This window comes from Orbicella franksi, chromosome 1, assembly GCF_964199315.1.
Source record: "Orbicella franksi chromosome 1, jaOrbFran1.1, whole genome shotgun sequence".
In the NCBI taxonomy this organism is placed as follows: Eukaryota; Metazoa; Cnidaria; class Anthozoa; order Scleractinia; family Merulinidae; genus Orbicella; species Orbicella franksi.
In genome coordinates this window covers 11,192,355-11,204,837 of record NC_138145.1, presented here as the reverse complement: position 1 = coordinate 11,204,837, position 12,483 = coordinate 11,192,355, and the positions used below count along the sequence as shown (strand labels likewise).

The following is a 12,483-nucleotide window of genomic DNA, read 5'->3' as shown; positions in this document are numbered from 1 at the left end:
CAGTGCTTCGATTTAGCTGCAAAGAGAATTTATGATAATACAACGCTATTTTAATATATTTGACTCCACATCATCACAGACTCAGAAATATTTGTTGACTTTCGGTTTAAGTTATTAGCTTTTAAAACGTTCAGTCAGAAATGACGTTCGCTTATTGGCTACGCTACTCACTATCTATTCTGTGATAAATAGTGAGTAGCGTAGCAGTGTGCCCTTGGTAACAAAATGACGGCAGCTTTTTTGCGTTTACAAAGTGTCTGTAAAGAGGATTTAGATGACGTTTTGAACGACTAGTAGATTTATACTAAAACAATTAGATTATTCGCTCTCGATATTGATGGTTGACAGTTAAATCGGGCAAGCGCCCTCGTCAACTGCTATGCGATAGAAATTATCGAGCTCATGACATAATTGTTCAATATTCATGGTTTTCGTGCATTCTGTAGACGTAGATCAAGACTTCGCATGCTTTAGAGTCTGTCTGCGTGAGACAGTTAAAAAAACATATACAGTACATTCTAGATGACATAAATTGATTAGTTGTCTGCAGCGAGAAAATAAAGAAAGGCGATTAAATACTGCCATTTAATAGAAAATGCACGACGATAGTAACGTAATGCACTCTGTATTGCCTGCCGGCCATATTCCTGACTGATCGATATTTCCTAAAATAAGACCCACCTGATATTTTAGGTTTTCTTCCGTTAACATCATTTAAAACTCGCGTTAAAAGTATTCGGAACAACACCACAAAATAATATCTATCTTCCGTCAAAACCAAAACGTATCAGTGGTATAGAACAGCAATTTCTAATGTGATCTTTACACAATACAACCTTCAATAAGCAGCACTATTGTCATCCTGTACTGATTTGTTTAAAACGGTAACAAAAGCAGACTATGCTGTCTCACTACTGATTTTGTCGACATGATTTTCGAGCCTCTCGTTTCCAGACGTCATTTAATACGACGATATATCACTCAGTTTCGTAGCTTTCTTCGGTTCCTTTAATTTGTGGGAGACCATTATTACATGAAAAATTATACTTTATTGTTGCATTTTGTAGGATCTTTTGATCTTACCGAGCTTTCCGGCGTCATCGTATAAACAAGAACTTCACCGAATTGCAGACTATAGTTGGAACAGCAAATTAACGTGTATAGATCCTCGATCGACGTATACCGAATAGTCGCATTTAATTACAAATGCTACTAGTTAATTTTAGTAGTTTCAATCACTGACTTGTAATTTTCCATACATAGTTATGAGAGGTCATTAGATAATCTAATTTAGCTGAATAGATTTGTCACCTTGCTCTTTGTTTCTTTTCTTTGTAAATTCAGATGTAGCTTACTTCTCAGAGAATACCAGAGAATGAAATTGTCTTCTTAACAAAGTCTCATACAGATAATAGAAATGAATCCTCTCGTATTCCTCAGTACACCAGTCAGTACTCCAAAAGATATAATAAGCTATTACGTCAGTAGAGCGATGAAAAAGTGTGTTCCTGGTTGACTAGCAAATGCTCCCACGAAATTTTAAGTGGCCCAAATCATTCTGAACTCTTTTATAAAGCGTCTCCAGGGTGTCTTTCTCTAATAACTGTTTACTTAAGTCTTTAACCATCAGATGCAACAAATACATCTACTTAAAGAAAAATTTTAGTTCTTGATGTCCTTTGGCCTGGATTAGAACATTTCTATATCCTGACAGATATTGAGCCCCCTCGGAAACCTTTCAGAAAGATCTGTCATTTTTTTGCTGTCCGTTCATGGGTCATTTAAGTAATTAGACGTCTCCATTTTGTATCAATGGCAGACGCTTTCGTGTGGTTAATGGAGACACTTAGAAAACAAGATTGTATTTCTCAGCAATGCAAGCGCAAGCAAAAACAGTTGGTGCCATACTCCCGTGGCCAGGTGGTGTCTCGTTCTCCATCATGGAGAAGAACTGCTTATGAGCGCGCCCCTGCGTATCTTGCGCTTGTCTTAGACCTCGCTTTGTGCTGCACGTCTCAACGAATTTTTCATAAATCTCCGGATTATGTTTAGTCGATCGTTCAACTTTGTCTTAGTCGCAAAAGGTTGGAGACGAACGTAGTAGAGCTCATAGTCTCTTCGAGTTTACTTTTATCCGCAAACAGGCAATGTCGCGTCCATTTTAAGGCGGTATCTTTTGGCTCACTATAAATAAAGCTAGAGCCACGCCCAGATTTAATTCAAAAGTTCCGACGAGAGTCCAGGACTATTTGGACTTGGGAGTTCCCCCGGGACCTTCAGGGGGGATCAGTCGTTTTTAAAATATGTTTGGTTTATCTTCAAAAAGGGACTGAGGGAATACTTTCTCTCCTCTCACACAGTTGTATCAATAAGCGGCAAGCACGCAGAACTACAAACCACAGATGTTTCTTGTTGTTAATATGAATCACATAATTTAATACGAGTCACGAGTCACATAATCTCTTTGGGTCACATAATCTCTTTCGGCTCAATACCCTAAAAGGTACTGCAAAAGCTGCCCGGTGAATCTTTTGAGGCTGAACACCCTAAGAAATACCAAAAAAGCTTTTCTAATCCCTAAAAGGTACGACGAGCATTATTTTCATACTCTCGAGCTAACAAAGGCTCATCGAGAATGTTAGTTATTAAAATATATATCGTAACGTGATATAACGGCGAAAAAAAGGAGTGACTTATAGGCAACGGTTTCAGTTCCCCACCTCTTCCTTTCAATTCAACAATGGGTGATTTGTGGCAATTCTCACGAAGTTTATAGCGAATTTCTTTGATGTGAGACGTAAATTATTGTCCTCAATAACTCATGTTGACTACTCGCAGATCGCGATTTCCTATTCCCGAACAAAATTGAGGCAACTGGCCTCCTCAAAGTTTGTAACTTAAGTAAGGAATTACAAATCCCTTTGACAAAACATAGGCTTTCTAACATTTTCGAGGGACGTTCAATGCAACGATATCTTAAGTTTAATTTAATGTAACTATTTTTCATAAAAAAATTAAAAGCCATGCATAAATCTCTTTTTCCATGCCATATGCTCATGTTACCCGCACTTTCATGAAGGCAAGATTCTTTGGCCCAATAACTCAAACCCCTTATTACTTCCGTTGTTACTTTCGGAAGTTTATGGTACCATATTTCTTCGCTCAGCTGAAGGAAGTATTTTCAATCCACTATCAGTGTTAAACCGGTCATTCCACTGAAATAGAACCAGCACTGAGATTTCTGTCAAACTTTGCCTATTGATTGTTTATATTATAGGAACTTAAATTTTGAAATAGATCGTTTTCACGTGACGTCATCACTTTCCAAAATCCAAAACGAAAGCGCCACCAAAGCTTTTGTCCTCATCACGCACAAGAGGCGGTATATTTATATCTGTTTACAATTTTACAGCTCAATAGCGTGCTTCGCTTGGAATCCAGAGCATTTTGAATTTCAGGGTTATGGAGGTGCGTGACACAAGGCTATGATCGAGTTTGTCGAAAAATATATACTTATCCCATGATTTTGAGCCTTTTTAGAAGTTAAAGCATTAGGAAAGTGCTTATGTAAATGCTTGTTTGATCAGTACTGATAATCAGTCGCTTAGATAGCCAAAGTAAGTTCCAAATGTTTACACTATTTTCCGGCCGCCATATTGGTGTACCGGGCTCTGTAAATATCGGCGAAACATTTCGACGAATATCTGAAGTTTGGGGAAACGCACAGGCCTAAAACTTGGAGAAGTGGCTTATTTAGTTATCTTCTATAACATCATAATTTCATAGCTTTTTCCACTGGATGGTTTTCGATTTATTTTTTTTATTGCGTGACAGTGAAAACGATCTATAAAAATAACGGGTCACCGTGTTCGTTTAGGAACCGTCACGCAATCCGCATTGCACGTGTGGTGCTGATGTTGAAATGATTTCGCCTGTTGAAAAAGCAGTGCAGTCCATGCGCGACAAAGGCGTTGAGGTGATGGAAACTTTTGACTGGAAACCATACACTATAGAATGACATTGCCGATCGCAAAATATTTTGATACCAGGAAATGAGACGCTCATTTGCGAGCTTAGGCCACCTGTGAAAGGACTCGCCAGGCGACAGATCCTCAAGCGCGTTGTTCACAGATTTGAACACTACGTGATCGTGCTTCAACTGCTGACATTTAACAAATTGACGTCAGTTTTTTATGCGTGTGTCCTCTTATTGATGATAAATTGCGTCCTAACATTGTCAAAGCGGCTGTGGAACCACGAGCCGCAGGCGAGTGGTTCTGACTGATGACAAACTTTCCACGAGTCTTTCAGCCAATACCATCATGGCTAAACTGACCAATCACGTTTAACGGACCAGACTTATAACATCATCGACTGACAAACATTATTAACTTGACTCTGAAGATGACTTCCGTTCAGGTTGTCGAAACGTCAGTTTCCAACAACAGTACTTTTCAGAACTACCCTCACCCGGACGATCACACTATACGAACTACTGATACTCCTGGGTTCAAACTATTTACTATGTTACAACAGAAATAACGGCCGCGTGGTGTTGAACCATGACACCCTTTATACGTGTTACGTCAGACTGGCAAATTATTCCTTCCCCCATCAAGCCTCGCTTTCAACGTGCACATCTGTAAGTTTAATAATCTAGTTGTAGCTCAAGGTCCTCAAGCTTTATTTGACCCGTTAACTATAAGATATTACTTTTGACTTTTAATTGTATTTATGGCCTTACACCAACTTATCTTAGTGATCTCATTAGTATAAAATCGAATTTATCATGTAATCTTAGGTCTACTGGGAAGCTCTTATTGCACCATCCCAAGGGAAAGATGCTTACAACATTGGGGGCCAGATCATTTTTCAGCAGCAGCTCCGAAACTCGGGAATGGCCTGCCTGTGGAGCTTTGTTAAGCAACATCACTTGACAGTGTTAAATCTCGACTTGAGACTTATCTTTTTGAAAAGTATTTTTATAATTTATAAATTTATTTTATTTTTATGGTGATTGTAAAGCGCTATTGATCAGAATATGTAAATATGTGCTATATAAATTGGTAAATTATTGTTATTATTATTATTATTATTATTATTATTATTATTATTATACTACTTTAAAAGGAGACTGTTACATTAGAGTCGTTAAAATATTGAAACTGATTTACTTCCTATTCTACTTACATGAAGGTTTGTATTGCCTTTTAATTTTTTAGCATGTGCATTTAACCCTAAAAGACACCCTGACAGCTAAGAAGTCTAAAAGATTTGGAGTTTCGTCCTGCACACCCTAAGTAAAACCAAAATTAGTGATTTGCAACTGTCAGCAAGACCACGAACATTCTCGGTCTCTCTTTCATATGGAGGCTCGAGTCCCCCACCCTGGATTTTCCAGCTTGTCAAATTTCTCAAAATAATATCAACAAGCCCAGAAACCAAGCAAGTTGTCCCCTTCTCCCACTTAAACTACAAGTAATTGTTCCCCTTTCAGCTGAAAAAAAAAAAGCAGAAAAAAAAACCCCGCAACATTTTCTAACATTGATTCGAGGAGATGGGGGATCCGGGGGGTGGGGAGTGGGGGATACGTCATCCAGCTTAATCTTATTTCCAGCGCCTAAGATATTACGCGATTGTCATGGCGTCACGGTATCAGAATTCGATATTGGGTCAGTGACGTCAATTTTGTTTCTGGAAATTGGAGGGAATACTTCTATTTTAATCTAGAATAAGTTTATAGATTTTTTTTCTTATTTAGTCTTAAACGAATTGTAAAGTGCTCTCTGTGGTATTTTACGGAGTATTGTTAAGTTGCATGATTTATTTTTTGTAGTGATCGTTAGCTGCACCCTCAAGACAGTAAACAACTCCCTCCCTTTTTGTCCAAACCTTTGTTACAGCGAGTGGTGTGACATTCTTTAAATTTCTCTTTTAGACAATCCCAGACGAAAATTTTGGGACACCAAGCAAGCTGTTGCCTTCTCCCCTCTTACAATGTTGATAATCAGGCACCTACTTTCTACTTAGTTGAAAAGACATTTTCCAAGATTGGTCGCTGGATCCGTGTGAGTGTCCCAACTATTTTGTCTGAGATTGTAGGTGATGTGAGCTTCCGCGTTAGAGTCCAGTAATGTTGTACCTAAGCCAGTAACGCTAATGAAATTTAACATTAATCAAAGTCAAAAGTAGAGAACAATAATATAAGCAGAAAACCTCGTTGAAGAGTTACAAAACTGGTTTTTGGATTTCAGTTTTCAGTCTCTCCAAGGGCCCCATATTCCATTTTTCTTAGCAGTCTTCAACGCCTCAGGATCAGGCTTTTGATAAAGCGGCGGCACTGAAGACTTCATGTAATCCTTCACTCTCGTCTGCATCTTCTTAACAACATCTGGGAGTGTTTTACTCAGATCTGTGCGTTCTTCTGGGTCAGCGGTTATGTTATAAAGCGCAACTTCCAAAAAATCGACCTGCAACAAAAGACGACTAAGTTCATGACGTGAAAAGTGTCCGAGTTTGAAGCGGATTTTTTGGTTACTGGCATAAAATTGTTGTAAAAAAGTATTGAATATTTCAGTTTGCTTATCCAAGATAATGACTAATTGCCATAGAAAAGCAAGTAATGAACGTCAACCCCCATGTATACGTTAATATTTCTGAACGTTACACACTAGTCGTTACTATCATGAAGTTCCATGCTCTTGATAATTAAACAACAGCCTTGATGGAATGTCACTCCTCAGATACTCCCTTGCTTCCACGATAGCGTGACACGTTATTATTAAGCAGCATTCGCGGCTACAAGCAATCGAAAAAGCTGTTAGCTTCAGTTTCACGAGAACTGTGAAGCTAAAGATTTCATGTGTTCGAGAGTTCACGTTGACAAGCCAAGCTGCTAATAAATAAACGATTTCTATACCGTTTATTGAGGTACCTCGACATCTCCTTGCTATGTCAGTCTGACATAAGAACTCGCAAGAAGCGCTCAAATTATGCTTGATTTGGACGTTACAAATTGCAAGTCCTTCACGAGTTACCAAACATTGTTTTAAAATTAAGAAACAGACTACCAACCTTGATAGGAAATTGAAATTGGCAGAGATCTATTGGCTTCCGTTATATAAATAAAAAGGTGGAGAGAACACGCCTTACCACATCCGGAAACTCAAGCTCTGCATCCAAAGGAACTTCGCTTTCCGGTTTGCCACCGAGCTCCGGCGGCTTATACCACGTGTCATTAGGCACATTCATCAATAGCTTCATTTCGCCCATCCTGAGAGCGATCCCGGTATAACCACCCAAAATATCAGACGCTGGTGGGACAGCGCCAGACAGATCAATGTTATGTAATATTTCAGTGCGCGGAGAAGGTTTCCCGAGCGAAATCGTGTCCCACACATCATGTCCATCTAGCGGAATAGGACTTTTATCTATGCTTGTCACCCCTATAGAGGAAAAATACATTAACAAGAAGACTCGTTCGCTCGTGATATGGTATTAAATACTTGTGAATCAAAACGATATCAGACCCTTGACATGTAATAATCTATATATATTTAATTGGATAATAGAAGCCGGGAAGTGATATCGTATCAATCCCCCGCGCGAAATAATATCGTATCACTTCCCCGTTGGTATGGATTTTATTCACGGCTTTTATCACACTGATATATCAGTTTGTAATAAAAACTTTTTAACCCTCGAATCATTGATTCTCCCTACACCTCGCGAGGTCGCAGATTTTCAATTGTTATTTCAGACTCCAGGGTAACAAGCAAGGATGCTTTTTGCATTTTAGGTCGCACTTGTGGGAGATACCATCAGCACTCGAAGATAACATTCGTATCCAAGCGTTGCCATGTAATATCCTCTATTTCTCCGTTGCTTTTATTCGGCATACAACTCATTGATTATTCTTTTAATTTGCTCTTACCAGCCAGTCCCAGAATGGTTGGGTACCAGTCCGTCGCGTGCAACAGTTCCTTACACGTGACTCCCGTCCTCGCCAGCAGATTGCTGTGCACAAATCCAACTCCTCTAACCCCTCCCTCCCATAATGTCGTTTTCTTTCCTCGAAGAGGCCAATTGTATCCGCCATAAAATGGAAGACCTCCGTTGTCCGTGCTGAATATCAAAATTGTGTCGTTCCATAACCTAAAAAGATGATCAAATAATATGAAGATATGGTTGAATACATCTCTCATTTTCGCATAGTAACCATTTTGCCATCAGTGAGATTTTAACATCAATATAATGATGCGAAGAGATGCCTTAAAATTGCATCTGAAACCGATCCTTTTAATCTCCTTCCGCCATCACTGTCGATAAACAAAACGATCAAATCACTTCCTGTTGCGCACTATCTCCCTTGAATGAACGTTTTGAGAGAGAGTCCACCTGAGAGGACCATGCAGGCAAGTCTACAATGCACATCAGCGATGCCCCTGAAACTTAGCACACTTGTACAACATCACTAGTAAATTAACCAAGTGCAACAGTTTGGTTCAACTGTCTGTCTGATATTGTCCTTAAAGTTTTGAAAATTCAAGGTGGCTCTGAACCCTATGTATAGATTTTTTTAAAACTTTGCCAAAAGTTGCGTAGTACCATGTTTATTAAAATTTGATAATATAATAAAATTTCACTGTGCCGTTTTTGAATTACAAGCCCCTAAAGCTGTAATTAAGAGTGTTTTTTGCCGGTCGTACTGTTGCTATAGTAACCTATTGTGTCACGAAAATGACGACAACGTGTTCATCAATGATTGGGCAGTTTTTTGATACCATGATTGTAGCATCAAGTGATATAAAGTGGTTATAAGAACCCATCAAAATCTAAGTGCTGTAAGCTGTTTTGAGCCACCTTGAGTCCCAAATCGTTTCTCCTGCTACTAACCCTGCTGTTTTAAATGCGTCTGTTATGTTACCCACAGCCTCATCCAAGATATCTGCCATGGCAGCGTGTACTCTTCTCGTTTTGTCCTTTATAAATTCGTACTTTTCAATGTACTTCTCTGGAGCCTGGATCGGCGCGTGGACGTTTTGGAACGCCATGTACATGAATAGCGGCTGTGAGGAGTCATGTGTTTGTAGGATTCTCTCCACTCGCTGCGAAAAAAAGGAAGTCATACGATGGACAAGTCTTTACCAACATATCAAACAAATAACAACGAGTTAAGCATCTGAAACTTCAGTTTGGGAGTATAATAACCCTTTGAGCATTGGCATAATGTCACTCTAAGATCTGAAGTAGCTTCATGTCACCCATCTGCTTTTTTTACCCGCGGGTGAAACGTTCTTTGAGGATAATCTGGGATGAACTAGTATCCCATCCTTGGGGAGTAACAAGACTCCTACATGGTGAGACTATGAGTGTGGTCAGTTGGTACTTACATTCGTTATACAAAATACTAACATTTACTCACATTCACATAGGCATTGGTAGCATAAGTGCCGTTCAAATCCAGCACTGGCTCCAAATTGTCACGAAAGTCAACCACTCCTAACCGTTTGTGATTGAAGTGGCCCTCGGAACCGTCCCAGAATCCGTAAGCGGTGTCAAAACCTCTCTTAGTTGGAACATAAGGCCACTTGTAGAAACCAAGATGCCACTTGCCTACCAAGTGAGTGGCATAACCTATCGAAAAAAAAAAATTAAAATGATGTTACACGAGCCGGTTTTTGACGCCAATTTTTTTTCCATGTTACAAGAGACAACTTTTGACGCAACTTTGTCGCGGCAAAGTTCGGCAACGAGGGTTGTACAAGGGGTCTCTGGCACGGTTCACGAACGGAAAATATAGAGGATCAGGGATCACGGATATAAAAATTTCGTTCTTCCGAATCAGGAAAATAAGCAAGTAAGATACTCTTTTTAATAATCTGTTCTTACACTAAAAGACTTACACTAAAAGAGTGTTCGAAGAAAGCAAGATCGTGAAAGGCAAAGTCAAGGCTCCATATTGCAAATCGGTTAATAATTAACAATTATTCACCGAAGTGGAGGTAGATATCCATCACTTTCACCGACACTAAGGTGAATAATTGTTTTAGTATATACCACACAAGCTGAATAATTAGCGGACCAAAACGTTATTTTATGTGTGACAAGCGGTCGGAAATTTTAAAATCTCTCACGCCGGCTGCTCGGAGATGAATAGTAATTGTTAATCACCTCCGAGCTAACCAATCAGAGCGCGCGAAAAGCACTATTCACTTGTGTGGTATACACTAATTCAAGTTCTTCACGGGTCATAGAAAACCTTCAGGTCACGGATCACGAAGAATAATTTCCTAAATTCACCTTTCACGGAAAATAAAATCAGCTAATCACGTATCCCTTGGCAACGGCATGTTACACGAGACGATTTTTAACTCAACATTGTAAACTTGGGTAACAATGTTGCAGATTTTTGAATCGCTTTCAAAAACCTGCAAGATGTATCGCATGTTTCTCTTGAATTCTTCAGTTTCGCAAATTTATAACTTGTTAGTTTAACCCTCGCCATTGTAAGTTTACATGCACATATACCCAAAGTGTTAGAAATATGGACGTTACCAAACATACCTTACATTATCCAGTCAAAACAGACCTCATGAACACTCTTCTATTGTATTTTCCTTCCGACAGTGTTTATAATAACATGATTAAATGGGGATCATAGTTGTTATTCAAATCTGCATGCCTTTGGTTGCCCCCAGATATATTTTCCGTTAAAAACGTCTCACTGGCATAAAAATACTTACCAGCTTGTTTTAGTTTCTGCGGCAACAAGTCAAAGTCCAGAGGCAGCCCGAACGGGTCCTTGGGATGGATAACAGCATGTTGGAGACCTGGTGGCAGAGAGACAAAACAAGTTTTGAGTCTTGTCTTTGTGTGTCAACATTCAAACTGGTACCCTGCAAGCAGAGTGAGAATTTTGAATAACGGAATCGAAACGCATCAGCGAAAACGCGTCGTATCGGAAAAGCATTAGTGTGGAGGTAGCCTGCATCACAGAGAGTCTGTACCGACGGACTATATCAAGGATTTTGTGCACGTCCAGCTGCACCGCAGGCTAGTGTGGACGGGGCTTCAGTCAACAGTTGAAGAGGAACACGTGACTGCACCCGATTCCGGATTGTATAATGTCTGTAATCGGCTATTATCGAACAAAATTACAGTGGAACCTTGCTTTACAAACCGTGAGACCCGCTGATAACACGAAGAGCTTTGTTTGTTCCACCAGGAACCGCGTACTGACTTTCTTTTATTTAATATATAACTAATCTAAGCCTGTTTAAAAAAGGTTTAAGACAATCCAGATTTAACACATACGCCGGAAAGACCGGAAACGTTTCTGTGACTGTCACGGGACTTATAATCTGCAAAGATTTTCGAGTCACTTTCATTTTTGACTACTATTTTGTAATGTACTCTGTTCGTAGAAAACAAAATATTTCTACAAATTGGAGTGGTTTTATTCAAATCAAGGCCTATATAAATGTTATTTTGCTGCTGTTGGAACTGAGAAAGGAACATCAATTCTAATGCGACACAATTTGACTATTTACACGCACGCAATCAGTTACATGAACACAATTAGCCTGCTAAAGTGAGTGTTCTGTGCAGGCTAGAACACAATTGGCCGTTTTTATACTAGCTAAAGACGTGTTATCCATCTGGACGAGCTTGGGCAAACATCTGTAGTTCGTCTGGTTATGCGCCTCTAATAGAAAGACGGGCACAAGATGTATTATGCGTCCAGACGAACTATCTCTCGTAGTGCGTTGTTAAAGACGCATTTTGAAGGATAATTCGTCCAGACGGATGATGCATCTTTTGTATAAGAACGGCCAATGTCTAATTCAAGGTATATGTTATACTTTTTAATTGCACGCTTTAGTCACGCTTTAGTCTTTATATCGATGAAACGAATTCCGAGCCGTTCATTTTGAGTTAATGAGGACTGACCGTATTAACCGGTTTCTAGATACCTGTATGTATAGGATATCGTCCAGTCATCACGGATCCCCGTGTTGGTGTGCATACTTGCTGCACGTAGTAATTATCCAGTAAAACACCGCCTTTGACCAGCTTGTTGATGTTGGGAGTTTGTATCTTGGGATTGTGGTATCCGACATCATACCAACCCAGGTCATCCGCGAGAAGAAACAGAATGTTTGGAGGCCTCGATTTTTCTAGACCGTCGACCAAGCGAAACGAATAGGAAATTAGAAGTAGAGATGCTGCTTGTAAAATCCAAACTGCCATGTTTTGAAGACGATCGCAGCGAATATTTCGAAGTCCAGCTCCTACCCTCCTTGCAGAGTGGCTTCGAAATGGTAGCTAATGTTAGACAAGACCTATTGTAGGATATTATTATTTTGTGTTGCTTTTGTTTTGTCAACTCGTGACTATCATGCGACATTTGTAACTCGATAAGACACGCACATTATGCATGCATGGTGTTTAGTGCTCGTCACGCAACGCCATCGTGACGAC

At 39.6% G+C, this 12,483-nt stretch overlaps 1 protein-coding gene across 1 annotated transcript; it reads right to left on the bottom strand.

Moving 5' to 3' along the window:
• Window positions 1–6,257: 6,257 nt before the first annotated feature.
• Window positions 6,258–12,341, bottom strand: LOC145489897 (arylsulfatase B-like). The gene is made up of 7 exons (XM_081468980.1): window positions 11,976–12,341; window positions 10,746–10,832; window positions 9,425–9,636; window positions 8,896–9,107; window positions 7,934–8,154; window positions 7,153–7,445; window positions 6,258–6,470 (listed from the first exon to the last, which is right to left on the bottom strand). Exons 1-7 carry the CDS (start codon window positions 12,250–12,252, stop codon window positions 6,258–6,260), a joined length of 1,515 nt encoding a protein of 504 aa, XP_081325106.1. The 5' UTR covers window positions 12,253–12,341.
• Window positions 12,342–12,483: the final 142 nt, after the last annotated feature.

Bases quoted from the DNA above. Each gene is read 5' to 3' on its own strand.
- LOC145489897 (XM_081468980.1), bottom strand. From the start codon at position 12,252: ATGGCAGTTTGGATTTTACAAGCAGCATCTCTACTTCTAATTTCCTAT. The intron at 10,833-11,975 runs GTATCTAGAAAC...CTCTGCCACCAG, and splicing joins ACGATATCCTATACATACAG to GTCTCCAACATGCTGTTATC. The intron at 9,637-10,745 runs GTAAGTATTTTT...TTTTTTCGATAG, and splicing joins GCAGAAACTAAAACAAGCTG to GTTATGCCACTCACTTGGTA.